We start from the raw sequence: 25756 nt of genomic DNA on the forward strand, positions 1-25756 counted from the left end.
GTCGGCTATTAATATTTTTAAGTTCCTAATTAAAAAAGCAAATAAACTCTTCCGAAAAATTATTTAAAAAGTAATTTTACCCCGAACATCAGCGGTTTTACAATACCCTTTTCAGCTTTTCATTTATTTTAAGTTCCGTATTAAAAAAGCAATCTTCTACTTAAGCTTCTTATTTATTTCGTTTGTTCATACAGGTCTCTCTTACAAAATAGGTTAACTAGACAATCAATTACACGTACAATATATAAACGTTAGGTTATCCATACATAAACAGTATAAAAACTACGATTCGCTATGCTTAGAGGTTGCCGCAACAGTTGGCATTGGCATCTTGCAATGGTCCGTTGCATTTCTTTAAAGTATCACACGCCGGTATATAAAAAGTTGGTTTTTTAGTTGCAACTAAGCGATATAAGTAACATAAAATCACATTCGATTCAAATTAAGCCGAATACTAAAAGCAAAACACACACACAATAGCCCCGTTCAGTTCGTCTTGATCTTGTGCTTCAGCGTAAAGTAGGCCAGGACCTTGAAGATCGCTATTTGGATCAGGATCATGAGGATGTTGTGGCCAAAGTCGCCACCCTCCATGCCGAATTGATTCAGAACGGTGACAGCGTTTCTGAAAACATTACAATTTAATTATTAGTACATATATAAATAATGTTCCAAAGTTTTTACTCACTTGAAGTGGCAATAGAACTCCGTGGGCGGACAGATCAACTGTCCCCGCTGGTTGCCATATAGAGAGATTACCATGTTCTCCAGGGCGTACCGCAGCGGCGAAATGTAGGCCATAAATTTCATGGCAGCCGGAATGTGGTTCAGCAGGATGAGGAAGCCGGAGAACATCAGCATACAAGAGGTCGAAACGGCGCCTACAAAAGTTCCATTCTGCAGGGGAGGTACATGGTAAGAAAGGGTATTGTAATTTATCTAAAGAATTGTTTATTTACCACAGGATTCAGCACAGTGCCCAGAAAGACGCCCAAGCCATCCGCACAAATGGTCACGACCACTGCGCTCAGAAGATACTTTACGAAGCGATCCATTTCCACGGGCTGATCCGTCATCAGATATCCTATCGTTATGTACACCGTCGAAAAGATTATCTAAAAAAAGTTGAGGTAAATGTCAGTAATTAGTTTGATCTAATCTTATCTCAGGCAAATTGTGTTATAAATATAAATATATCTTCAATCTCGTAATTAAAAAAAAATCCTCTTAATAAGAACTGTTATTTAAAATGTTATTTATAAACATTATATTAAATATTACTTTTATAAAACTGTTCCTTGAAAATATATTTCGATGTATACCATAGACTTACATGAACTGGAGTGGATGTTATGATGGTGGCAAGGTAATAAGTTCGCAGTTTGTACCAGTTATTGAAAGTCTCCTTTCTAATGATTTCTATTTCGGCGGGATCTGTAAGAAGCATCTCTTTATAGTCAATTTTGAAATATTTTCCCATCTTAACTTACATCTCAAAATGCCCGGCATAATAGTGGTGTACCAGAGATAAACGCAGTGGATCATGATCATGCCGACGTTGGATATTTGCTTGGTGGCATTGCTGCCCGAATCGCCGAAGAACAAGCCAATCAGTATAGAGCAGAGTATGTGAATACCAAGCTTCAGGTAGGTAAGGGTCTGGAAAATGGATTTAAGTATTTATTAAATCGCGTATGGGAGAAAGAGATATCTACAAACTCACCCAATCCCTGAAGAACTGCAGATGACAGCGACCGATGAGCAGCCAAAGACGCGCAGTTTCCGTGGGCGGATAAGTGTGCTTGGCCAGGTCCTTCGACGACTCCATGTGCTGGATTTCGATCTTCTGGACCTGCACCTGAGCCTGCCCAGGTGCCGACTGAGATTCGTTGAACTTGGCCACCTGTGTTTCGCTGGGCAGTTCGGCGGTCTCTCCCTGCATCAACTGCTGATCGTATCGCCACCGGTTGTCCTTGGCGGCTTCCGCCAGATTCTCCGTCTGATCTCCGTAGTCCCCGTTCGCGCATTCCAGCACTGAAATGATTAACACCTTTAATGACACGCCTCATTCTTTTTGTTTTCGTCATTTATCAAAAGATTGCAGAAGGGTGAACGTTTAATGTAGAGTTTGTGATATGATAATTAATTGGAAATGTAAGGAAATATTTTAAGAAAGGTAATGAAAGGGTTAAAAAGTGGGTATTAAATGGCTCTTAATATTTTATATTGAAGAAAATATTATTATTATCTTATTCTTAAGAAAGGTTTTAAAAATAAATCATAAAAATAAATATATATTTTAAGAATCTATATTTCTAAAGGATCAATCATTTCTTATGGTATTTAAAATGAGACTATAAGTTTAAAATAATAACCGAGGAGAATGGCAAATTGCTATTTACTTTTAAAAATATAAAAAACAAACTAAATATTTTAGAATAATACCAAATTTTTGTTAACTTTTAAAATTTAACATTTATGTAATAAATAAATTTTTAAAAGGTTTAATAATTTAACTGGAGCATAAAGCGTATATAAAGAGTTCTTGTCGAGTAACAACCTAACCACCAAAATCAGCAAATGAATGCCTCCCATGGTATCTGATAAAGGGCGATATAGTGATTTGGGCAAGTGCTACATTAAATGCCAATTAAGGACTGTGTTAAGTGAGCAATCGTGGTTAAAAGGGAAAGGCACCCAGTTGGCGCAAGCGAATCACTCACGGAAGTCGGCGGGATTGTGGTAGGGCGGGCACTCCAGGCCCACGCTGCTGAGGAACATGACCGTGTTCTGGGGCGTGCCCTGGTAGGTGCATCGACCCGCGCTCAGCACGTAGATCAGGTTGAACAGATTGTAGATGTTGGTCGACGGCTGGTGGATCGTGCACACGATGGTCCGCCCCTCATTAGCCAGGCCGCGCAGCAGCTGGATGGTGTCGAAGGAGGAGGAGCTGTCCAATCCGCTGTGGGAGATCAAGGGGATCATGAGGTTCGGTTCAAGGTCGGAATGTGCCAGTCGGGAATCTGCACAGAACAGGTTTTCGGGGGACAAGGGACCTCCTCTCACTCACGTTGTGGGCTCGTCTAAAAATAAAACCGATGGGTTGTCTATCAGCTCCAGGGCGATGGACAGGCGCTTCTTCTGGCCGCCACTCAGGTTGGAGCACTTCGTCTGCCGCGTCTTCGTCAGCTTCAGGGAGTTCAGCAGATAGTCGATCTGTAAATCACACGTCAATTAATATTTTTCCCTTGATTGGACACTTGAAAAAATATTCTAATAAATCTAATAAATTAAAAAATGATCAAATGAGTCGAAAATTATCTAAACCTCAATATATATTGATAAAGTAGTTAATAATACCAGATAATATAGTTATTTCAAGCTTTTGTAATGCTTGTTTATTTTTTAATAAATCCTTTTCAACAAAATTAAAAACAAAACCATTTATAGATAAGAATATTTTTTTCAAAAAATTCTAGTATAGAAGATAGAATTTGATATTTTTAAGAATAGCAAAAAAGTACAAGAAAAACAATTTTTTTTTTTAATTCTGTAATCAGATAGTATTATATATATATACTCGTATTTTAAATATTTATATATATTTTGGTTATAATTATTAATTATCGTATAAAAATTTAGTTTATTCGAACATTAGGGAACCTATTTAAAAATATATATTTAAAGCAAGATTATTTTTTTTTAAGTAAGGTTTCTCTCAGTGTATTCCCTGTTTACCTACCAGGGTTCGCTTTTCCTTCAGGCTGACGCATTTGTTGGAGATTTTAAGTGTTGCCGCCATCAACATGGTCTCCTCCACGGTGAAGTAGGGGAAGAAGTGATCGTCCTGCATGATGTAGCCGCACAATTTGCGAGCCTTTCCGATTTCTATCTTCCCGCTGACACCAGTTTTAGTCAGACCCGTGAGGATGTTCATTAGACTAGATTTACCGGCCCCCGAGGGACCCATGATGGCGGTCAGTTCGCCCGACTTGAAGGTCCCTGTAATGCCCTTTAGCACCGATTTCTTTTCTGTGAATATAAATAAAAGGGAAAATTGCTTTATTTAATAAGCTAGTAGTTAAATATTTTATTCTATTAAATTTTGTCCCATGTATTCATGGGACGTTCTATATATCCTAAATTCTAATTGTTTAAACCTTACTTTATATTGATATAGTAGTTAATAATGATAGATAATATAGTTATTTCAAGCATTTGTAATGCTTGTTGGTTTTTTAAGTTGTGTTACAACCTTTATGATCCTAAGTTCGTTTTATTTTCTGGTTGCGATGCACTGAACCCCGAACTAATTTCCCAACCATCTCCCATATATATTTCACACACGCGGAGCTATTAAAAGGCATACAGTAAGGTTAACAGGTTAGGAGCCATGAAACATTAAGCCAGCTTTTAAATGAAAACCCTCATTACATGTGCCCATATCATAAAGCAGAAGCAGTATACATTTTGGATGGGTCAATCTACAAAAAATGAGCACTTGTTCCACTTAAGACTCGTGCGTAATCTTTTAATATGTTCCATTAGCGATAACTGTCTGCTCTATTGACTTTTGATTATCAGGAATAGCACCTGTGCTCCGGGATCTTTTCTTCCGGCACACTTTGAGCGCTAATAGAGATAGTCTATTTGCACTTTAAACTAATGCGAAACACTCGGTGAAAAAATGGTACAGTAGTTTATATTGATCAAATATATTAGTAATAGTAAGTATTTGTTTTTCAAATTTTTAGGAATTTTTTAAATTTTTTTAAAATAAATGTAACATAGTTTGGCTTGATTTTCTAATAAAAAAAGATACAAATCACACAGAAAAAAAATATTTATGAATGGCAATCCACCTTTCCAAATTAAATTTAAATCATACTGACTTTTGGAACACATTTTTGGAGATATCTTACCTTGTTTTTTGGGTACATTGACCTGGTAGAGGAGATCTTCGAAGTGAATGTCGATGCCGTAGACATTCTTCAACAACTTGCTGCTATCCATGGTGTGTGTGTACTCGTAGTATTCCCGTGGTGTTTACGAAACGTTCTTGCAGATTTATTTTGAGTGTTTATCGAAATTTATTAGCTTTGCTTTTCGCTTGCCTTGCACATTATTTACACATATCAAATTCGGAGGAGAGCACTTTTTAATGGTTTTCGAAGTGGCCTGTGAAACAACAGTATTATAATGGATTGCAAACCATCTCGGTCAATGGATTCCAGTTGCAATTTGTAAGATGTTGCCCGTCTTAAAATTATATCATCAGGCGGGTTAACTTTTGCAATAAAGTTAAAAGCCCTCACAGCGGCAATTAGAGCTTGAACCGGCTCGACCTCAGAGTTCGTCAACTGTCGAAACCGAAAAGCAAAGACCACCGGACCGTCACTGTTTTGTATTTATTTCGCTGTTTGAATTTTCCGTTTTAATTTTCTTCGAGAAAAACTAGGAGAGAAAACCCTTTTTCAATTGACCGACCGCTCTGCGCATGCGCCCCCGTTGGCGGACAGCTGATAACTGCGGAAGAACTCGTCGCCGACTGAAAACGATGGGGTCTCTGCCTTCGCCGCTGCCGACTGCGCAGCAGCAGCTAAAAAAGCAAAATACTAAAACAAAGCAAAAAAACCATATATATATATATATATATATATATATATATATATATATATGTAGGTTTAAAAATTATAATCAGGCAGAGCTAAGCACACTCGCATATCAAATACACAACTCGACAATGCAAAACTCGCCGGCAAAGTGGCGTTAAATTTCAAGTTTAAGTCACCTCTTACTCGTTTTGATTTTGATTTTGATTTTTGGGCCGCCGAGAACAACAGACAAATTGTTATGCCAATTTATGACTCAAGCGCAATCAAGAAATCATTCACACCTGCGTATACATATAACAACAATTATGAACAAATTTATATAGCAACGTAAACCGAGCCAAACAAACGGCCTTGTCCAGAAACCAGAACATCTAACAAATGTGTGTACACAAAGAGCTGAGTAAAAATTGATGTGCGAAATACCATTCTTATGATTTTCTAAAATCCAGTAGTAAACAGAACGTGCAGAAAGTTTGGCTAATTTTGGTAGAATTCCAAATCACCTTCAATCAGACGTTTCGATCCTAAAACATTTTTATTTGCTTTATTTTTCTATAATAAAACCAAACACTATGTATCAAGAAATATTCAAAACAAGCTATAAAAACCCCATTAGGGTTAGATTCCCCTAGATTTTTAATATATTTTTTTTTCGCAACCGCAAGAGTGTGTCATAAAATCGCTCCCACATCTAAGCGAAAATTCCAGATTTCATTAAAATGTACAGCTCGCACTTATTTATTTGCCACTTTCAAAGAACTTCCGCAAATTATTCAATTAGTCATGAAACACGTAGTTTAATTCTTGGGAAAACACCCACTACGTGACTTTCGGTTTCTTTAATAATTTACCCAATAGCTTGTAATGATCTCGGGAAATTCGCTGTATAAAACTAGCCCTACGAGTAGGGTTTTAGGAACGGCTTAATTATTAGTATGCAAAAGGTGCAAAGTTGGAATAATGTATATTTTCTAGGGAATATTCTCACCTCAAATACTAATTTACCTTTTTCTGCGCTGACTCACTGAATCTATAGAATAGATATGCTTAAATTCGTAAGCTAGGTGATCGAATTTACCGCAACAAGAGTTCAGAATAAATAGTGGTTCAAGATCGCGGGCTTTATAATTGCGATTTCAACACCGCGAAACAACAGCAACAAAAAATTACGAAACAGAAAACTACCAAATTACATAAAGGAACGAGAACTGTTGAAAATTGTAAAAGAGAACGTTGAGTCGGTCAGTTCTTAGAGCTCGAACTCGTTTGGCGACAGCCTCAGAAAAAGTAAAACTGAATAGAGTTGTAAAGGTGTACTATAAGACAGAAGGAGCAGGGCAATTACAGTGCGCACTCAAACATGACAAACAATGCAGTTATTTTATGGAACTTTAATAAAATATTCGATAACAGATTTAAGAGAAATATTTCTAAATTTTATGCTAAAATGTTGTGAACAGTTTTTATATTTTTTCGGTCATAAAATTTCAGAGATATAAAATAAAGATTAATATATTCATTATTATAGGTTTAACAACAAATGGTTATAGATAAAATTTGTTGCAAAATTTTTAAAATATTAAAAAAAATGTTGTATTTGTTTTTATTTTTTTTGTTTTGAGCCAATAATCAATCGTTAAGCTTATTAACATATGTGAAAATTCCAGAAAAATAGAAAATATCAATATAATAACTTTAATGCATCTTTTAAACAAATAGAAAACAAATCATAAAAAATTATATATATTATTTTTTTGTTCAAATCAAGACATAATATCATTATATCAACTTCTCTGAGAAATGTATGAAAGGTCCTAAAGTCCTAAAATTCGTCATGGTTCGTTAACAATATTAAATGTGTGTAAAGTTTTAAAGTTCTTCTCTTAAAATTATTAAAAACCAAAGATTAAACAATCAACAATAGAGGCCAACAACATTAGATTTGCATAATTCTCATATTTTTTGCCTCGAAAACTAAATACCGCCATAAAACCGACGACTTCTAATTATGAAACGACCACTGTAATTGCCGGCTGACTTTGTAATTTTTCCCCATTTTGCCAATCTTGCGCCATGGAACTCCTTCTTTGAATGGACAAAAGCCCGTCTCAATTCGGGGCTTTAGAATTTCATTACGTGAGCGCTGATTTAATGGCTCAAGATTTTTGTACGCCACTTGGCTGCAGACAAAACCTTCGTTGAATAAACAAAAGTGATGAAAACAATGCGCACGGAAGCAGTGAATAAGTATTTTATATACAGCAGAAATGAGGTTATCATTATGATACACCACTTACTATATAGCCTGGCACACAGCAGCTGGCCGGGGCTCCCATGGTTATCTATTCGCTACGAAAAAATAATGTCAATTAATAATTGCGGAGCTACCTTTGGCATTGAGGGCTCGACTGACCCGCGGGTTCGATAAAATTACAAATGCAGGCGACTATCAGGCTGCGCGGCAATAGCAAATAATAATAACAATAATAGTAGTGGCAACAAGCGCGGCAGGTTGAAAATACGGACATGTCTTGGGAAGGCAAACACTTGTGCTCAGAACTCTGGAATGCCACTTGCTATCAATTAAAATAAATTGTAATAACATTGCCTTTGACTTTTCCCCATTTGAATTGAGTCATTCCGGGCGAATCTCCCCATGTGCTGCATAATGGATTTTTATGCGGTTTAACACAAGATGTGGAATATAGAAGGGGTTTTTGTAGGGAGTTCTTGAAAATACCCTGGGGCTAGGAAAGTTAGCTTTACCGGGAAGTTAAGAATCCCAGAAAAGGTTTAAAATAGTTCGGAGAAAATTCACTTATTGAGAAAGGTCTAAAAAATAAATAATAATCCATTTAGTGCCCGATTTGTTTGTTAAAAAAAAGATTGCAAGTAAAAAAATTTTAAGTAAATGAGGAGAAACATGTAAAATAATGTCATATCAGTGTCTCCTCGAGTTGGAAAATGTTTATCATTTCAAAACTTTCCTATGCTTAATTATTTGCGTGATACATAAAACAAACAACTATTTATTATTTTCCCTTCCAGAAATTCTACGTATTGTAGCCTATGTATAGGAAATATTCCGTACTGCCAATTCTCTAGTTAGTGGAATTTCTTATCTATTACAGGAATGACTCATGCGTTAGTACTCCCACTAAGTGGAACTGTTTGGCAGCTATTATTTTTGCGATCCAATCCGCCCTGCCAGCTTGTGTGTTCCGGGTGGCAGGAAAAACAGATGCCACGCCACAATAACACGTTCTAATCTTGGTCTTGCATAAACAAAACAAATCGTATAAACAAGCCGGCAAGTGCTGAAGGAGAAATACGTATAGTATGTATCCATCAATCGGATCGGGGAAAAGTTCCCGAACCCGGAGCACGTGTGGGCCAAGATGATGATCACTTGTGCAATCCGCGAACTATTGCGGCATTCGGGTCCGTAGAATGCGAAATAACATAAATAATCGCATAACCCGATGCCATAAGCGACTGCCATGGCCGCTATCAACCCTTAGTGATTTACCAGCCGGGTTTTGCATTCAATTAGCCGCTTACGTAACCGCCATATATGCAAATATATAGCGGCTCATTCATGCGGCGATCTCGACGATCACGAAGTTTGCACTGCGAAGACACACTCGACACTGGGCACTCGGCACTCGACACTTGGGCAATTATCAGCTGTCAAAACTTCAGGAAAGGTGTCAAGTTTTCATCGGTTCTGTCAGCGGATTTAGTAATACCTTAAGTAAGACCTTTTCAGCGCTTGCGAAACATTTTCCGATGCAGTGGACAATGAACCCTGTTGCAATAATGCAAACGGTGGCAATGTTTTGTTGAGCTAGTGGCTTTTACAACTTTAGCAAGGTCTTTGGTAAGTGTCTGGCATAAATCTGTTCCGGTCTTTCTCTCAGCTTGTAGGCTTGATAGGGAAAATACATGTTCTGGCAGCAACATTGTAGCTGCTAATTGCCATAATTGCGCTTCTTATGTAGTTTTGCACGAGCGAAGCGATACAGAAACGTTAGGATGCAAATTTACAGGTTATCCAAAGACTTCCTCATGCTAGATCTTCTGAGATTAGATAAACATGCTAGTGAAAGTACGTACATAGGTCGTAAAAATAGATTCTTATTGAAATAGATTCCAGCACGTGTTATAATCAACCAGTTGAGGCGTTGATTAAAATTGACCCTTAGTTTGAGATGATAGCTTCCTCTATCGTCTAGACTACTGCGAAGGGAACGCGCAAAAAAACCCAACTGCCCCACTTAGATAGGTCTTTTGGAAAAACAGACTTTTATTTCCCCGCAGCGATAACAGCGAGATATTCCCCACAATGCTAGACAAGAGGCAAGAGAAGAATCAGGCTGCGAGGCACCGAGTGACGCTCATTCATGCTTTTATAATCCGCAAATAGAATTCTCCTGTCGCCCAGCCGAAGATACCCGACCACTTGGGGCACATTCTCTCACCCATACCGTACTATACCATCCCATAGAACACCATACCCTATGCGACTGTAGAGCCAAGAGATATATCGGGTAAAGTGGAGGCAAGGTTAGACGAAATCAAATTATGCTTTGGGCTACATGGCTGGCTCTGATCATCTATTCCACTGATTAGAGGCATCCGAATTCAAGGCCAGCCGGGCTGCCAACTGAGCTTGGATCGCATCGTATTGGATGGGATCGTTTGCCTTTTGATTCAGCGGGCTTTTCATTTCCTTGGTGCACTTGTAATGGGCCCGATAAGTCGTTTGTTTGCCCTAATAGATGATAAGGAGGGTCAGCCTTTCGCACAGCCGCACCCTCACGCCCCCCGAAGCATGAGAGCTCTATGTGTCATGTGCACTGGGAGAAAATAGTTGGATAAAATTGATTTTGTGGGAAACTACTGTATGTTCTTTTTAGGATAAGTACCCTTTGTTCTTTTCAACTAATAAAAATACTTTTCATAATTACAATATAAAAGTTTGATATTAAAGAAATATAATTTTAGGTTATATTCTGAGGCATGGGGATAATCAATTAAAATTACATTTCCTATACCAATTTTTAGTTTTCAATGGTGTTTATGATGCGTTCATATAGTCATTAACAAAACCAGTGACTGGAAATTACGTTTTCCATTACCAACTTTACGTTTTCTGTGGGGTAATGTTTAATGTAATTATTAACAAAACCATCGTTTATGATCTTGATAACAAAAAACTAAGTTGGTTTTTTGTAATACCCTTCTAAAACGAACTAAGGATTAAAAACCCCATATCATATGATATTTTTTTTTGCATTTAAATAGAGCTAGCCATTAATTATTTAAAGTCCAAAATCTCCCCTACTAAGGACCAATGTCCGTTGATGTTTCTTTCTCTGCACGTGAAATGACTGACTTTGTTTGCACTTGTGTTTAGATTGGGGCGCGAACTTGAGGCCCCATGCAAAGCGGTGGGTATTGCATTACAAATTGTACTTTTCCACACCACCCACAAGAGCCACCGAGCCACCCGAGCCGCCCCAACCGCCCGACCGCCGAATGGAGCCTGCTGCCCCACATTCTGCGGCGGTGACAATGGCATCGTGGTGGCCGCGAGGGTGGGGCCAGGGCTATCTTGGCATTGGGAACTGTTCTATTCCGTTCTGGCCATGTCCGTCCGCTCTGGTGACGGGTGATATCATCATCACAATTTGGCAGGGCATAATCGCTGACTAATAAAATGCAAATAAATACTCCAGTTTATTTGATCAAGACGCCCGCGACCAAGTCCGAACATAAAACGCCGGCCCCCGGGGCGTATGCGTACTCCTGATGGCTGGCAAAATTGCGTATTACGTAGCCGCCATGGAGTCCCTGGCGGAGATTTCTATCCAACAGGCAGAGCTCGTTTCGTGCACACTCCATGTGAACTTTGATCTACGAAGAATCGGTCGGGTATAAATTGTTATGCCTCATTTGTTGATGTATGTCTGCGCTCTATTTTCTGTATGATTTCATTACAATAAGAGCAAGACCCAGAAAGCGGAGGCGAAGGCCCCGAAAAAGCGGAGCACTGAGAACCGGGGAACGTGCCAAAAAATCAAATAGAATGGGAAATAGAACACAGCTGGAAATTAAAGCGATTCCCCACCATCAAAGTTCAATAGGGTTTGCATTTACGGTTTCGACTTTTGAGGCATAAATTTGAATAGATGGACACCAGGCTCGCCATTCGATTCGCTTGATATCTTGTTATTCTTTTACTTTTATTTTTTGCCAACTCACACAAACTGCACTTGATTATACCGAAAAGATCGAATCACAGCGATCACAGAATCATATTCTCTGCTACTCCAAGTTGATGATTTTTATTGTATACTTTGCGCACACCGAGAAAACACAGCTGGTATTTAATTGTTGCGGCGAGAAAAAAATGAAGATTTATTTATAATTTCTGGGAATATGCAAAACTTTTGATTTGTAACACGCGCGCAGAAGAAGCAGCAGAAGAACGATATACTAGACAGAGGTATATATAGGCAAGAATATGTATCTTTCTCTGCTCGGACGTGGGCAAAACGCTTCCGAATCGCTCGAATTGCGACGCGAGACTGAGGCGACTTTCAGACAGCGACTGGCTAAGTACAACGCGGGCCGCTCGAATAGTTTGCTTTTTCGAAGCGATTCGCCGGCCTTTGGATAGGGTAGCGGCCTGGTGGCCCTTGCCTAGGGCCCACTGTACCTAATGTTATTAATAAAAGCGGTCGCTCCGAGCTTCTTCGAGCCGAGGCCCCATTGTTTATGATATCCCGCGTGATTTGTGCGGCGAGTTGAATTCGATTCGATTCTCAGTACTCTCCGAGTTTGGGACAATGTGCAAAATGCATATCGCACTTTCGCGTTCTTCAAATACACTCACACAGGGCTTTGAAAATATGTATTTTGACGATACAGAGTAATCAGCGTATTGTTTGGGCAATGTTCATATATAGATTACTATTACTAGGATTATTAAAAATACCATTTATTGCATTATTAAATAATACATTCTAAATTGGGATTACGATTTTTAAGGCTGTAAAAAAATATTATTATTAAGTAGAAAAAGATCTTAAAACGAGAAAAGGCAACAAAATTTAGCAAAATTTTAATGCAGAACCATCAATAATCTATCTTGGTAATATTTTTTATATTTAAAAGAGGGAAAATATTAAAATATATATATTTTGTATTATATGTATTTTGTTTTTTATATTCTTTGGCCTTTTTTTATGTAGAATTTTATTATTTATTTTGTTGAAAATAGCACTTATTGCATTATATTGTTATTGAAAATCGGGCTATAAAAAAATATATTTATTAAGTAGAAAAATATCTTAAAGCCAAGTATTGTTAACAAAATATAAAAGCAGAAGTATTTATTATCTATATTTCAATCTAATGCTTTGTAATATTTAAAGAAGGGAAACTTGTATCTGTGCTTGGGAAACCATTTAAAGTAAGTTATTTCCGCAAGTCATAAAACAGCATCAGTACTTAGAATTGCAGCTAGTTCCATTATTTTATTTCTTTTAACGCCGCTGCTATGATTAGATGATCACTGATAATTTGACACTTGAGGTCAAATTTAAGCTTTCCTTTAGAAGGCAGCTAATCATTGCTTTGACATGTGTAGTAAAAAAGTAGGGGAACAAATTCGAACCTGAATAATTACATTTATGCGGTAGCTCTGGGCATTATCGCTTTAGAACCCTTTCTATTATAAGCGCTCTATCTCTACACAAATATGACAAACTGGACAAAGTCCACATTCCTGACGATTTCCATGCACTTGCAGTTTGATAACTACAAAAATTGCAAGCGCATGCTGAGGAAGGGCCTAAGTTATTAATGCTATAATGAGGCGATATTGTCGTAACAAATAAAAAATAAACTTTGTTGTGGGCGATAATCTCTAGAAAAATATATAGAAAATTCAAGGAATCAACGCAAGACAAATTATTTCACACCTTTAGAGCTCAACCGCCTATTGCTAATGCACTGCCTTAATAATAGACTATTACAATTGACGGGAAATATTTCGAAAATGCCACTTTTGCGGTGTCAAGTCCATGGGGACTAAGCGTTGTCACACAAAAAATGTCATTTGGCATATGGCATTTGCCGCCCCTTTGATTACCCTTTTAATTAGACGATCTTATCGGGCTGGAAAGGGTTACATATCTGGGTCCGCAATGATATACGACCCTCTATTTGTAGAGCCCGCCCCGGGGAATACAGTTATTTGCACTTCAATAATAATGGAGCCTAATAGGAACAGATACTCGTGCTTGTTGATTGCTATCGGCGTGTTACATTTGGTATATATGGGCGTACAGTCTGTTTCACCACCATAAGACCCCTTTTATAAAGCACTGAAAATGCTTATGAATGGCTGAATTGCACAGATTTAGGGTCACCGATAAACCTCAGTTCTAGTTGGTCATTAAGTTCCAGTCATGGTTCCCAATTGATTATTTACACTTATTGATCTGTTTCTCCTGAAAATCGGACTTATTATGTTGTCCTGTGATGCACTATTAGATTTATATTGAGCCGGCTGAAATTATATTATATAATGTTGATATTGATAAGGTTATCGAAATGGATTTTTCCTGGGTAAACAAAACCCTTATTATACTACATTAATAACTTAAATGTTTGTACTTAGGGCTATCCTGCTCTATTCTATTGACAGTCTGTATTTAAAATATAATAATAAATTACTTTATAACCTGACCTGCTAATCGAATTTTAATAGGTAATGGTATAGATTTATTTGCAATCGAATTAAGTACTAAAACGTAGTAATTTGCACACGCTAATGATCTCGGGTTCACCCACGTTTCGCACAGATAGCCTTTTAAATTAATTGTTAGTTCATAAATATTATTATTACACACCGAATCGAGCGCGTTGTTCTGATTACCATTTTGATTGATGGCTCAAGATCTATTAGATAATGGCGTTTGCTTATAGCCGCAAGCGGGTTTTGATTCGTGAAAGTTCTAGCCTGAATATATTAATGAGTTGAATACTTTTTTGGGGATAAAATATATAATGACAAACCTGTTGCTGATCAAAGGCAAATAAAAAAACAATAGTCTGTTTTCAGTCTAGACTGTGTGCCTGTAGTCTCTTTGTTTTTATGAAAGTGCATTATAAATATATATTGATTTAGTTGTGTTTATAGTGAGCCTTATCAACTTGTGGAGGCAACCACAAATCGGTGAAGTCGGCGACTCCGTCAGCAGCAATTTCCCTGCGTGCTGCGATCGGACATGCGATCGTGATCGCGTTTGACATTGACATTGAAATCGAACATCGTACGCTGCGAATGGCGCATACAAACACGCTGCGAATAACAAAAACCAGCAGCAACACAAAAACCAGCAGCAACATCAGAAAGTACAACAGCAACACCGCAAAGCACAACAGCAATACCAGAAGCAGCAGTATGAAAAATAACTAACTAACCAATCGCAACAGCAACATCTACGGCAGCAACATCTACAGCAGCAACAGCAATATCAGCGAACACAGCAGCAACATTTAAATAATCCAGTGAAGCAAACACACCAGCAACATGGCAGGCTACAACAGCAACACTGCCGGCAATCTGAGAAGCAGCAACATCAGCAACATATGAAATACCACCAGCAACATGAGCAGCTACTACCCACAGTTTGCCCATTGAAAAAAATAATATACAAATTTTGGAAACGACAACAACCGGCTGGCCTTCTTGGCCCACAAAAATCGGTATCTAGCAAATATAGTAGCTACGAAATCCAGCAGCAGTAGTTAAGCATAAAAAGCTAGCCGCCAAAAAAAGCTCGATGGGAATGCCGCTGACCCCGCCAAGATCCCCCGCCCCTCGAACCCCTCTTTGTACACTTCCAAATGCTTATTATGGGTAGTAGTCGATGCTTTTGGGCGGCCTTTGGGGTATTGTCAGTGGGCCTGTGGATGGGGAGGGGCGCGAGAGACGTGTGCAGCGTCACGGTTGACTGAACTCAGCGCTCGGCTCGCACACCTTAGATAGATTTCAATGAACTGCATCCTATAAAATCAAACGGTTTTACGGCAGCATTTAATGAATCGAAAGTTATTCCCAAGTTTCAAGTACATATTTGCCATTATTGAAAGTTTAATTCCCAGCGTAAGTAGAGACAAGAGCTGCGAGAAAATATTCCTAAGTTTTGACTAAGGGAACAAAGTTATAGTCAGAGATTCCACAATTAAAACGTTAGAAAAAATAAGGTAAGCTCCACGCTTTTTAACACAATTGGATTTAAAAAAAATAAGCCAATAACATAAACAATTTAAACAACAATTAGTTAGAACACGATCTAAGTTATAAGTTCTAACCCCTCTGAGCGACTTGCTTGAGGCGTTAAAAACGTTGTTATAACGTAACTTTATAAATTAAATCTGTATTTTTTTATATCATCAACCAAATGCCCATAATAAATTGAATTATCGCTGCCTGTCGATCAGGAAACCTAATGCTTACTATTTATAATTGAAGCAAAAATTTCCAAGAGACAATAACTCGACATGTTTTATGGATATGACGTAGAGCCTGGACATGGACAGCGACTTTGTTGAAAACCTGTTTGCGAATTTTATAACATATGAGAGATATGCTAAAAAGATTTTGCGTGCCCAGTTTTGAGCACTTTCTTTTTTAGCTTACTCCGTTTTAATTTCTGTATCTTAAAGATATATTCGTGGCTAAGTAAATTCTTTCTTTAATTGGATTCCGACTTAGCACCTTTGTTTGATTTGTAATTGGTAATTTATAAACGTAAGCAATTAGGCGGGGAAAATCTATAGCCATTTATCGAAATCAAATAAGATCAGAATTTGATGAATGCATTACGTGTATCTAATTGCAATTTTATTGACTAAATCGCGCTGCAAGTCAGGTACCAAGATCTGACAACTGTTCTAGGCACTCGCAGCCATTGTCATTTGACTGACTTTCAATAAGTAAGTATAAATTCAATTTAATTTGCATGGCAGTCACGACGATATGCAAATAGCCATTTTTAAACTATTAGCCACAATTTCTGAATGAATCGTATGGCATGAGTGCACTCACCTTTATTTCTGCTATCTTTTCAAAGATAATATTAAAGGGCAAAGACAAGTTCCTCAGTTAATTACATTTAAAGTTATAAAATTTAGGTATGATATTAACTTAATGCTCTCTGCCTCAAGCTAATAATTAAAGACCTTCGCTTGCGTGTAAAAAAGTTATTTCATACTTTAACCAGTTAATATTTTAATTGCCCATGGCCACACACATTTTAAGGCCTGGTGCTGCTGGGTGGAACCAACGGACTTAATGTCAGATATTAAAGAGACCCCCAACGCCCCCGATTTATTTCGATTCATGTGTTGCTACCTTATCTTTGCCAGAAAGTTTTTATTGGGAATATCGAGGAAGCCCTATCGAAACGATGCAAATTATAGGCAGAGTCGCACTTTAACTACCCGGATATGATGACAAATTGATAGATGCGCACTCTCTGTTCATGGGTATTTATTTCAGGTTTAAATGTTAGTCGTGACTTGCCATTGAAGCTATGATAACAAAGTTTCCCATGAAGAACTTAGGTGGGAATCGTTATTTAATAAAATACATTTATTTTTTAATATTTCCATTTTAAAAAGTATAAAAATAGTACAATTTGGGTACAAAAATATCGATTTTTGTGGCCCTCCATTAAATAAGACAGGTAATTCGACATTAAAACAAAAGTTTGGTTTAAAAAAGGTTTGTATAAAGCATTTTATTTTATAGGTTCATAAAATATCATCTCCGTTTACCTATTATGGATTTATATACTTAAAGAAACCAGCTTACAACGTGGTACTTAAAAGTTATCTCACTGGGATAATAAAACCAATTAACTGATCGATTCCGGAATCAAATAGCAGTTCCAACGTAATATAGGTTGATCTTAATGTGACATGCTATCTTTAGCACACTGGCAGGCTGTGATTATAAGATCAAAGTGTAGTAAAAATAAAAAATGGTTCTATTCATGGAGCCAATCAATCATCCATATCATCTTAAGTGTATGCAATTTGAACCCATTTCAACTCAGGAATTGGTTTTTTTTGCCTTCATATTTTTTCCTTCTGCTGGCTGTGTAATTTCCATGTTAACAAATTGAACGATTGCTAATGCTATTAAGTTTAACGGGTGCTTACCCTTTCGACCGGTTTAAATCCGATGTCAGACGAAGGGAAGTGGCGTAAAGTTTAACGCCTATTTAGGCCCTGGAAGCTGGGCAGCACTGCAAACGTGATCGCATTACCCGGCTAATCTGAACTTGATCTAACCCAACAGACTTTCATTCGGAAGGCGGCTCCACGTGAGAAACCCATTTGAATTAATTAGCGAGTACAAATACAAGTCGGGTTTATGTTATTGTTAAACTTTATTAGTTTACCACCAATTAGTGTAGTCTACGCATTAGAGAAACCTATTTATAGGTAAGTACATCGATTGTGAGGTGAATGGTAATAAAATAATAAAAGCATAGTAACTCTGTGACCTTCTGGATTTACAGGTCGCATTTTTAACTTTTAAATACAATGCCATTCTGCAAACATTGATTAAACGCTCAAGAATTTTGTACAGTGTTTTGTAACGTTTGAATTCGCCATCTACGCAAGAACTACAATTCATCTAAAGTTAAAATTTGTTCTCTTTTTTTCTGAACAGAATTTGTGTTATTGATTTTAAGTTTTTGTCTTGAATGGCTGTGAATTCATAAATTAACAATTATTTTAATTTATTTTTGCTTGCGTTGCAGCACATTGGCCGTCATGATGAATGCAGGATTACATTTGCAGCCAACCTAGACTTTCTTATCTAACCAAATAAAAATAGATTTTGATTTGCCTAACATTTTTTTAAAGTGTACTGTCTTTTTATTTGAAAGTTACATTTACAAATTTAACAACATTGTTTTATAGAAATGTAGATTGTAAAATAGGACTGGCTTATGTATTGGCTTAGCTGTTTTTGTCAATTCGCCGTGCTTCTTAGTACCGTTGCTTTCCAAAAGGTGGCTTCTTTACTTTGATTTGAATTTGCAGATTCGATTAAGATTCTGAGTTTTTTTATTTTGTAATGTGACAACAACATCGAAATTCGCCAATAAAAAAAGCAATACTTAAAAAGCAAAAACATTTTATTATTTGTCACAATGCTTAATATATATTTCGTAAGGCGAAATCTGGTGAGGCGAATTCATGTAAAATGTTTTATTTGTGTAAAAATAATACAACAAGATAAACTGTTTGTTTTTTAATTAGGTGATAATTTTACGAAAATTTACCGTGAATTTAACGAGATTTTTTCAGAATTTATACTTTTTTTTTTTATAAGAAATAAATAATAAATATAACTCATTTTCATGAAAGTACACATGGCTCCTTGATTCAAAAAACATTTATTACTCAACTTCTAAAGTGTATTTTATTTGAATATGTTATTTAATAATCGAGTTAAGATCAGATATCAACTGTTTTTATAAACTTCAGCAATATTCAATTAATTTTTTTCAGTTTTTAAACCATAATGCAAGCTTAAGTAGGATAATTGTTCAAATTATAAAAAACAATGAAAATGCCAAATTTACATGCCAAAGATGCTGATGTCTTTATTTGGATCCCACCATTCCACCATTTATCAACGAATGGACGACAATATGGTTGACTTAATTTTGAGGATTATTTTCTGGTGTGCATGAAAAGAAGCCCTCTACCACAGTGTTATGATATTGGCGGCTTGGAGATTATTTTCGTTGCCGAGTTCATTGCATTACATTTCCAATTATGTTTGCTCCTCCGGAATTATCTCTGCGAATCAACAGTCGCAGCCAAGTTGGACAAAGCGGCTAAGCCGAAGTGGGTTCCATAATTGGAATTCAGCCAAATCAAAATACCAGCAACAGTGGGGAAATGAAAATGAATTATTGAGCAAAGATTGTCCGGCTATTCGGCATTCTCCATTCGCCATTTGCCATTCGCCATTCGCCATTCCCTCATTATCGGAATCCATGGCAACAATTCGCTATTTGTCGCCCATTTCTGAGGGATGTGTCTGCCTTAGTTCGTTTGCCCTTCTTTGCTCTCTCTGATTTTTTCAATCAAAATTTCAAAGCCAACTTAAGCTGAGCGGGATTTGGCGAATGTGTTTGCCAATGGCTCTGGGTCCTCGGCTCTGCGGAGGTCCTTGGGCGCTTTTCGGGGTCCCGGTCCCCGAACTGGGTAACCAAGAATATCGCGAGCCATCCGTCCGTCTATTTGGCTGTTTGTGTGTGCTTTGTCTTATTTTCATTTCGCCTTGCTGGTTTTTATTTGTTGTCTGTTATCTATTTGTGTTTACTTTCCCTTCGCCATAAGGCGACAATCGCTGCCATCACCATCATCATCATCATCATCATTGGCATCCCGACATCAGCATTCTGGGTCCTCGGGTGCGTGGTAATCCAAGGATGATGATACTCCCACAACTCCCCGAAACTAAAGTAAATCAAAACCGAAAATCGAATCGAATTTATTGTCATCTCCATTTTGCGCCTCAGATTATGCCACAGATTCCGTCCTCGGGTTTCAATTTCGGTGTGAACTTTCGCTCTTGGGTTCACAGCAACTTGGAGTTGTTTTTCGCCGTTTCAATGCCCAGTAGTTGGGGTATGCTGTGTTGATATATCCCCTGAAAAGGTGTCTGAAAGTATGCAACAATTTTTTAGCAGGGAATTCCACATGTTATTTTCTTCACTGCATAGTTTTTGGCACCTTTAAAAAAGATTTTCAAAATTCTCAAAAATGTTCAACCTGAAAAATATATAAATAATATGAATAACCCAAGTAACCGATCAATAAAATTCCGAAATCCCAGCTACTCCCAAATGTAGGCAATGAATTCTGTTCCCCACTTCCACGATATCTCAAGTTCGAATACACATCGTGTTTTTTACTAGGGATGATGGTTACGCTTAGCCTGAAGCTACAGGTTATGATGATTGCTGCTGCTCTGGGTTCTGTCCTCCGTGCTTTGGCATTTTGTCTGCGTTTTGTTTCCGCATCGCCCCCGCAATTTCAGCTGATTGTTGTGTTTTGGACCAGCAGCTGCAATCAAAAATACATCATTGATGGAGGAGTCAAACGATGGAGCCCTGTCCACCGTTTTAGCTCTCGATTTGGCTTGGTTTTATTGGCAAACTGATGCTGACAACGTGGCTTACCCGACTTCACTTTCTCTGCAGCAATTAGTCGTGGCTGAAAGTTAAGTTGCATGTTGCATGCGATTGGGAAAATTTAATTTCGCACCTAATTGCTTGGGAAGACGGCTTACTTGTGGGGGCTTTTCCGTTTCCCATTACCCATTTACCGAAGCTCAAGTGCGTGAGCGGGTGGCATGTAGAAGCCGCGAAACAACTGCCAGCTAGTTGGTTTTCCCGGCTTGGCTTTTCCTGCAGCTGGCGTTGCTCCGAATGCCCAGACAGAATAGCTGCAGTTGACAGCGGCTGCGTGCGGCTTTTCAGGCAACAACCACCCAACCCAACCACCCATCACCCCATTTCGACCACCCTCTCGAGGACCTCCCGCAGTGTGCGTGTGTGTGGGCGTTGCATTGATTTTATGGGCTTGCACATTTCATCATCGCAACTTTTGGTTGCTTCTTCTGATTGCGGCTTACAATGCGTCAGATGCAATTATTTTGTTGCCTGTCTGGTTGCGGTTTTCCGCTGTGGCCACTGCAGCCAGCAAATGCATCATCCAGGCAGGTCCAGTATATGTATATTGCTTAAATTATAGAAATAACTTTGTACATTAACCTGTCTTAAACATACAGTTCAAATCGTAAAAAAACTTTAGGGAATCATTTTGATAACGACAATTTCCGTTTGGAAACTTATTGTTGCATACTTTTAGTAACTTTTACTCGTGGTTTTAAAATTCCAATTATTTTCTGCTTCGTTTTTATAAATTATATAAACTAACAATTTAAAAGCATGAGATAAGAGCTTTAAGTACTTGAGTCCCACAATAGAATAATACTCTTAATACAAATTCTTTATTGTTCAGTTGTAGTTTCATTCAAAAAGTTTACAATTCAAATATTGAAAAAAAAATTGCTACAAAAACATTTTTTTCATTTGGAATTTATTACTTTACCTGTAAACAAATTCAACAAATTAAGTTGTCCATGTCCCAGTTTCATTGTTTTTTGCCCTACCTCTCTTATTTGACCCCACACATTGGACTCGATTTGTGACGAAAAAATGGGAAATGGAAATACAAAATAATAGAACAAAGAAGGGCAAATTTGTTTTTGATAGAAAGTCATGTCAAAAACAATGTCCCAACTATTGTGTGTCATCCTTTTTTTTGCCGCTGCTCCGGAGAGGAGCGGCACTTGAAAATTGCGCCACAGAACCGTTGAGTTCGAGTTGACCCTCATCAAAAGCTAACTAAAAACTTTTCGTTTTACTTTAGTTTTTATTCGGATTCTCTTCCTATCGCACCCCCGCATAGATACATCTATGGTATATGGTACTATATGTGCGGGTATCTCCGTGTGTGTATGATTTTGTTGTTTTTGGTCTCTTGGCCAAAGTGGAAAATAAATGGTTCCACAGGATGACCATTTGCGGGGTCTGGACGAATGTGGTTAGGTACAGTTGGGGTCAAAATAACATACATTTAATGTATAATATTGTCAAATTATAAAACCAAAAACTACCTAGTAAATAAAGGACTTAAAAATACAAGTTTAAGATTTCCATATCCAAATTTAAGAATATTAAAACGAGTGTTCTCGACTATTAGATACCCGTTACATAGCTCAAGGTAATGCGAGTGAGATGGATGGCATGCAGGAAATTTGCTGTTTCCTAGATGATAAATTTATTAGCTTATAACTTTTTAATGAATGGCCCGATTTATATAATTTTTGGAAAGTACATGGGTATTGATAATTATGTAAATTCTTTATATTTATGATTTTATTATTTTATTTTTAAGTTTTTCTAAAATGAGATGACATATAGTTTTTTGTCCTTTGCTGTCAGCCTCGTATGTTCGTATAAGCGTCTTTCTTCTACCGTGTATGGTCAAAAAGTTGAAAGCCAAGCGTCACTTTTTGCACAATCCGTACCAACAACAACAACATCTGTGGCCAAACAAAAGTCAAAAGGAAAGTCCAAACAAAAAATCCAATAGAAATTTAAACAGTTTGACGCATTAAATACTCATTGGGCAACTTGCCGACTAGGATTTTGGCACCATGGGTGGCTTTTTGGTTGAGTTTTTTGAAGGGTTGTGTGGGTGTGTTATACCCACAAACCCACTAACGACAAAAAAGGATTTCGTTGACATACCATATGGTACTGGTTATAGTTTTATGTACGAAATAGTCACGTCTGTAAGTTTTGCCATATTTGACTATACAACTTAATTACAACAGAATTGCCATTCGAGGGAATTTGTTGGGGTTTTTGGGTAAATACAAAATATTTTTAATTAAAAGTTTTATGAAAATTCCTTGGAAGACATCCCCAGCTAATGAATTACTACAAAATATGTCTTTATTTGCACATGCTTTATTTATTCAATTCTTCTCTTTTTATTGCTTGCCCACTCCATTGACCCAGATAATAGGCACAAATCTGTTGAATGTCAAGAGGGTTAGATGGTTAGACTTGAATCTCCGAAATCCATATTTAATTATGGAACTGCAGACCTTCCCACTTCTCAGGGCAGTTAACCCCTTACCTGACTGCCTAGACTTAATTAGGATTCCGTGCTCATCCCGATCATAGTCGTAGTCATCATAATGGGGCAGACGGTGTCAGAAGTGCCACTTCATCAGTCAGTATCGAGGCTGCCAAAGCCCCACAGCCACCGGCGGTTGTCGGCGCCAACTGTTTTCCAACTCCCCGCCCAACGCTACACTTAGAAAATATAAGTGCTGAATATTAAAGGAACTGGTATTAAGTTAATAACATAACATAAATATGAAATGGAATTCTGGCTAAGAACTTTTTTAGAAGAACATGTATACTCTGTACTATAGTTCTAGGAAAAAATATATAGTTTTCGAACTTCAAAAAAATGGTTTCTTAATTTTAATTGAAAAAATATTTAAAATGTTTAGGAAGTTGGGATTTTTAATTTTTTTTTTCAATGCAAGGTATGTTATTACAAGGATATTATTGCAACGTCTACAAATAAGATACTACTGTGATTTTTTGAGATTTAAGGTTGAAAATATAATTATTATTGTCATAGATATAGATATACATTATGATGTATACTAAAATATAATATGTTTTATATATTAGTAATATACAACTTTTAATGAAAGCCTATTTTTAAGTGTAGCCTTTTGAGGATGATACTTTATATTACATTTTTTTTGTTTTTTTATAATATGAATTTTTTTTCTAAGTGCAGTTTATTGATGGTGTGCCCAGTGATGGGTACCGGTCGGTTATGTTTCTGGGATTGCGGGCGTAACCGGGAGTTTGTGTGTGCTTTTGGGGCTACTGGTGGTACCCGGCTCTGCTCCCCTTTGTTTGCACTCCCGACTGACGAGGGCCCAAAGGCGTTTCGCAGATTTCGTCGGACCTGTGTGTGTGTGGTTTTTGGTGGATTTACTCGGGGGGCATCTGCTCGGCTTAGCGCTAAAATGTGTGTCTACCTGGGCCACATCCATACACCTGTCATATTCGGGTAGCCGCGTGCGTGTGTGTGTGCTGCTGATGGAATTTTAATTAAATACTCCGGTGTCTATGTTAATTTATATGCGCATATGCTTAGCCAGCCGGCAGCCAGCCAGCTAGTCTGCTCCTGGTCCTGGTCCTGGTCCTGCTCCATGGGCAATTCCATTTTCAGTTTTCCACATTGATATGACGAGGACGAGGACGAGGACGAGGACTTTGAGGACTCACCTTTGAAGTGGCTGCGCATGTTTGTGATTAAGAGCCTTTTTGGGCGCCCTCGTCGTCCCCGCGTCCTGTGCCTTAACTCAGTTTCATTGTTTAAAATTTAATTATAATTTAATGCTTAGTAAGCACTATTTCTCGCATGAAACACCACACCACCCGTTCCCACCCCGGTTTTCCTGGTTGCTGCGGTTTTCCCTTTCTGTCCTAGCCACTTGATATTATCACATCGCCAGCCGTCTGACTGACTGTCCTACCCACTTGGTTTTCAGGACCTTTGCCTTTGTCTGTGCCGCTCCTTTCGGTTGCCTTTAAGTTCTTTGGTTTCTCAGGGCTTTTGTCTCCGTTTTCCGGCCCGTCACCAGGCTCCATTTTCCGAGATGAAAACGAAAAGGACTTGATATGGAAATAATTCGCCACGTGGGTTTGGCTTTCTGGAATTTGCGTCGGCAACAGATTGGCATTTTCACATAATGCTGGCTTGACTAATTGTGGTTTGCAGGGAATGCGACTTAAAATGTTGCATTCCAAACGAAATATTTGGGCTGTGTACCAAATTCTTTGGTCAAAATAAAAAGGATTACATTTTGATTTAATAATATTTAAAATATAATAAAATGTTCTATTTCCAGGATACACCATAAGACTCATTAAACTCTTTTCCATCATTTCTTTATTTATTTGTAAAAAATATATTGACCATGCCGTCAATCAATTGTTAATCTCTTTCAGCTATCTACAATTAATTTAAGCCTACATTCTCAACAAGTATATGCATTCGCCTCTCATTCATTGGTGTCCTTGTGCAGATTCATCTTGGCCAGATTCGCCCTGCTGATGGCGTGCCCTGGCTGCAGTTCCAAGGCCCTCTGATAGCATTCCACTGCATCCTTGCGGTGTCCCCGCATCTGCAGGATGGCCCCCAGATTGGCATGTGCGTGGGCAGCCAGTGGTTGCAGGGTGACAGCCTTTCGGTACCACAGCTCCGCCTCGGCCAGGCGGTTGAGCAGACGCAGTGCATCCGCCACGCAGGATTGCAGGGTGTAATCGTTGGGCGCCAAGGCAGCGGCTCGCAGGCGAAGACTAAGTGCCTCGTGATGACGCTCCTGTTGCTCCAAAAAGTCAGCTGAAAATGTTTTT

The 25756-nt window shown here is 38.0% G+C and overlaps 2 protein-coding genes across 5 annotated transcripts in view; both read right to left on the reverse strand.

Moving 5' to 3' along the window:
- Nucleotides 1-154: 154 nt before the first annotated feature.
- LOC108027855 (ATP-binding cassette sub-family G member 1) lies at nt 155-12208 on the reverse strand. 3 transcript variants are annotated; one of them, XM_044094138.2, is made up of 11 exons: nt 11988-12208; nt 4923-5178; nt 3743-4032; nt 3071-3216; nt 2724-2962; nt 1724-2034; nt 1491-1659; nt 1334-1434; nt 960-1115; nt 689-897; nt 155-625 (listed from the first exon to the last, which is right to left on the reverse strand). In XM_044094138.2, the coding sequence occupies exons 2-11, from the start codon at nt 5011-5013 to the stop codon at nt 487-489; spliced, it is 1851 nt and encodes a 616-aa protein (XP_043950073.1). In that variant the 5' UTR covers nt 5014-5178; nt 11988-12208; the 3' UTR covers nt 155-486. The 3 variants fall into 3 exon arrangements, with proteins under 3 accessions (XP_043950073.1, XP_016954943.1, XP_016954942.1); XM_017099454.3 differs by having other exon boundaries at nt 11904-12208; XM_017099453.3 differs by having other exon boundaries at nt 11883-12208.
- Nucleotides 12209-25280: 13072 nt separating this feature from the next.
- LOC108027917 (protein O-mannosyl-transferase TMTC1) overlaps nt 25281-25756 on the reverse strand; it is a 54980-nt gene continuing 54504 nt past the window's right edge. For both annotated transcript variants that reach the window (XM_050885174.1, XM_050885173.1), the window contains one exon: nt 25281-25742. In XM_050885174.1, the coding sequence (XP_050741131.1) occupies nt 25402-25742 (341 nt within the window). In that variant the 3' untranslated portion in view covers nt 25281-25401. The remainder of the gene's footprint in view (nt 25743-25756) is intronic.

The sequence above is a fragment of the Drosophila biarmipes genome, chromosome 2L, assembly GCF_025231255.1.
Source record: "Drosophila biarmipes strain raj3 chromosome 2L, RU_DBia_V1.1, whole genome shotgun sequence".
NCBI classification, from domain to species: Eukaryota; Metazoa; Arthropoda; class Insecta; order Diptera; family Drosophilidae; genus Drosophila; species Drosophila biarmipes.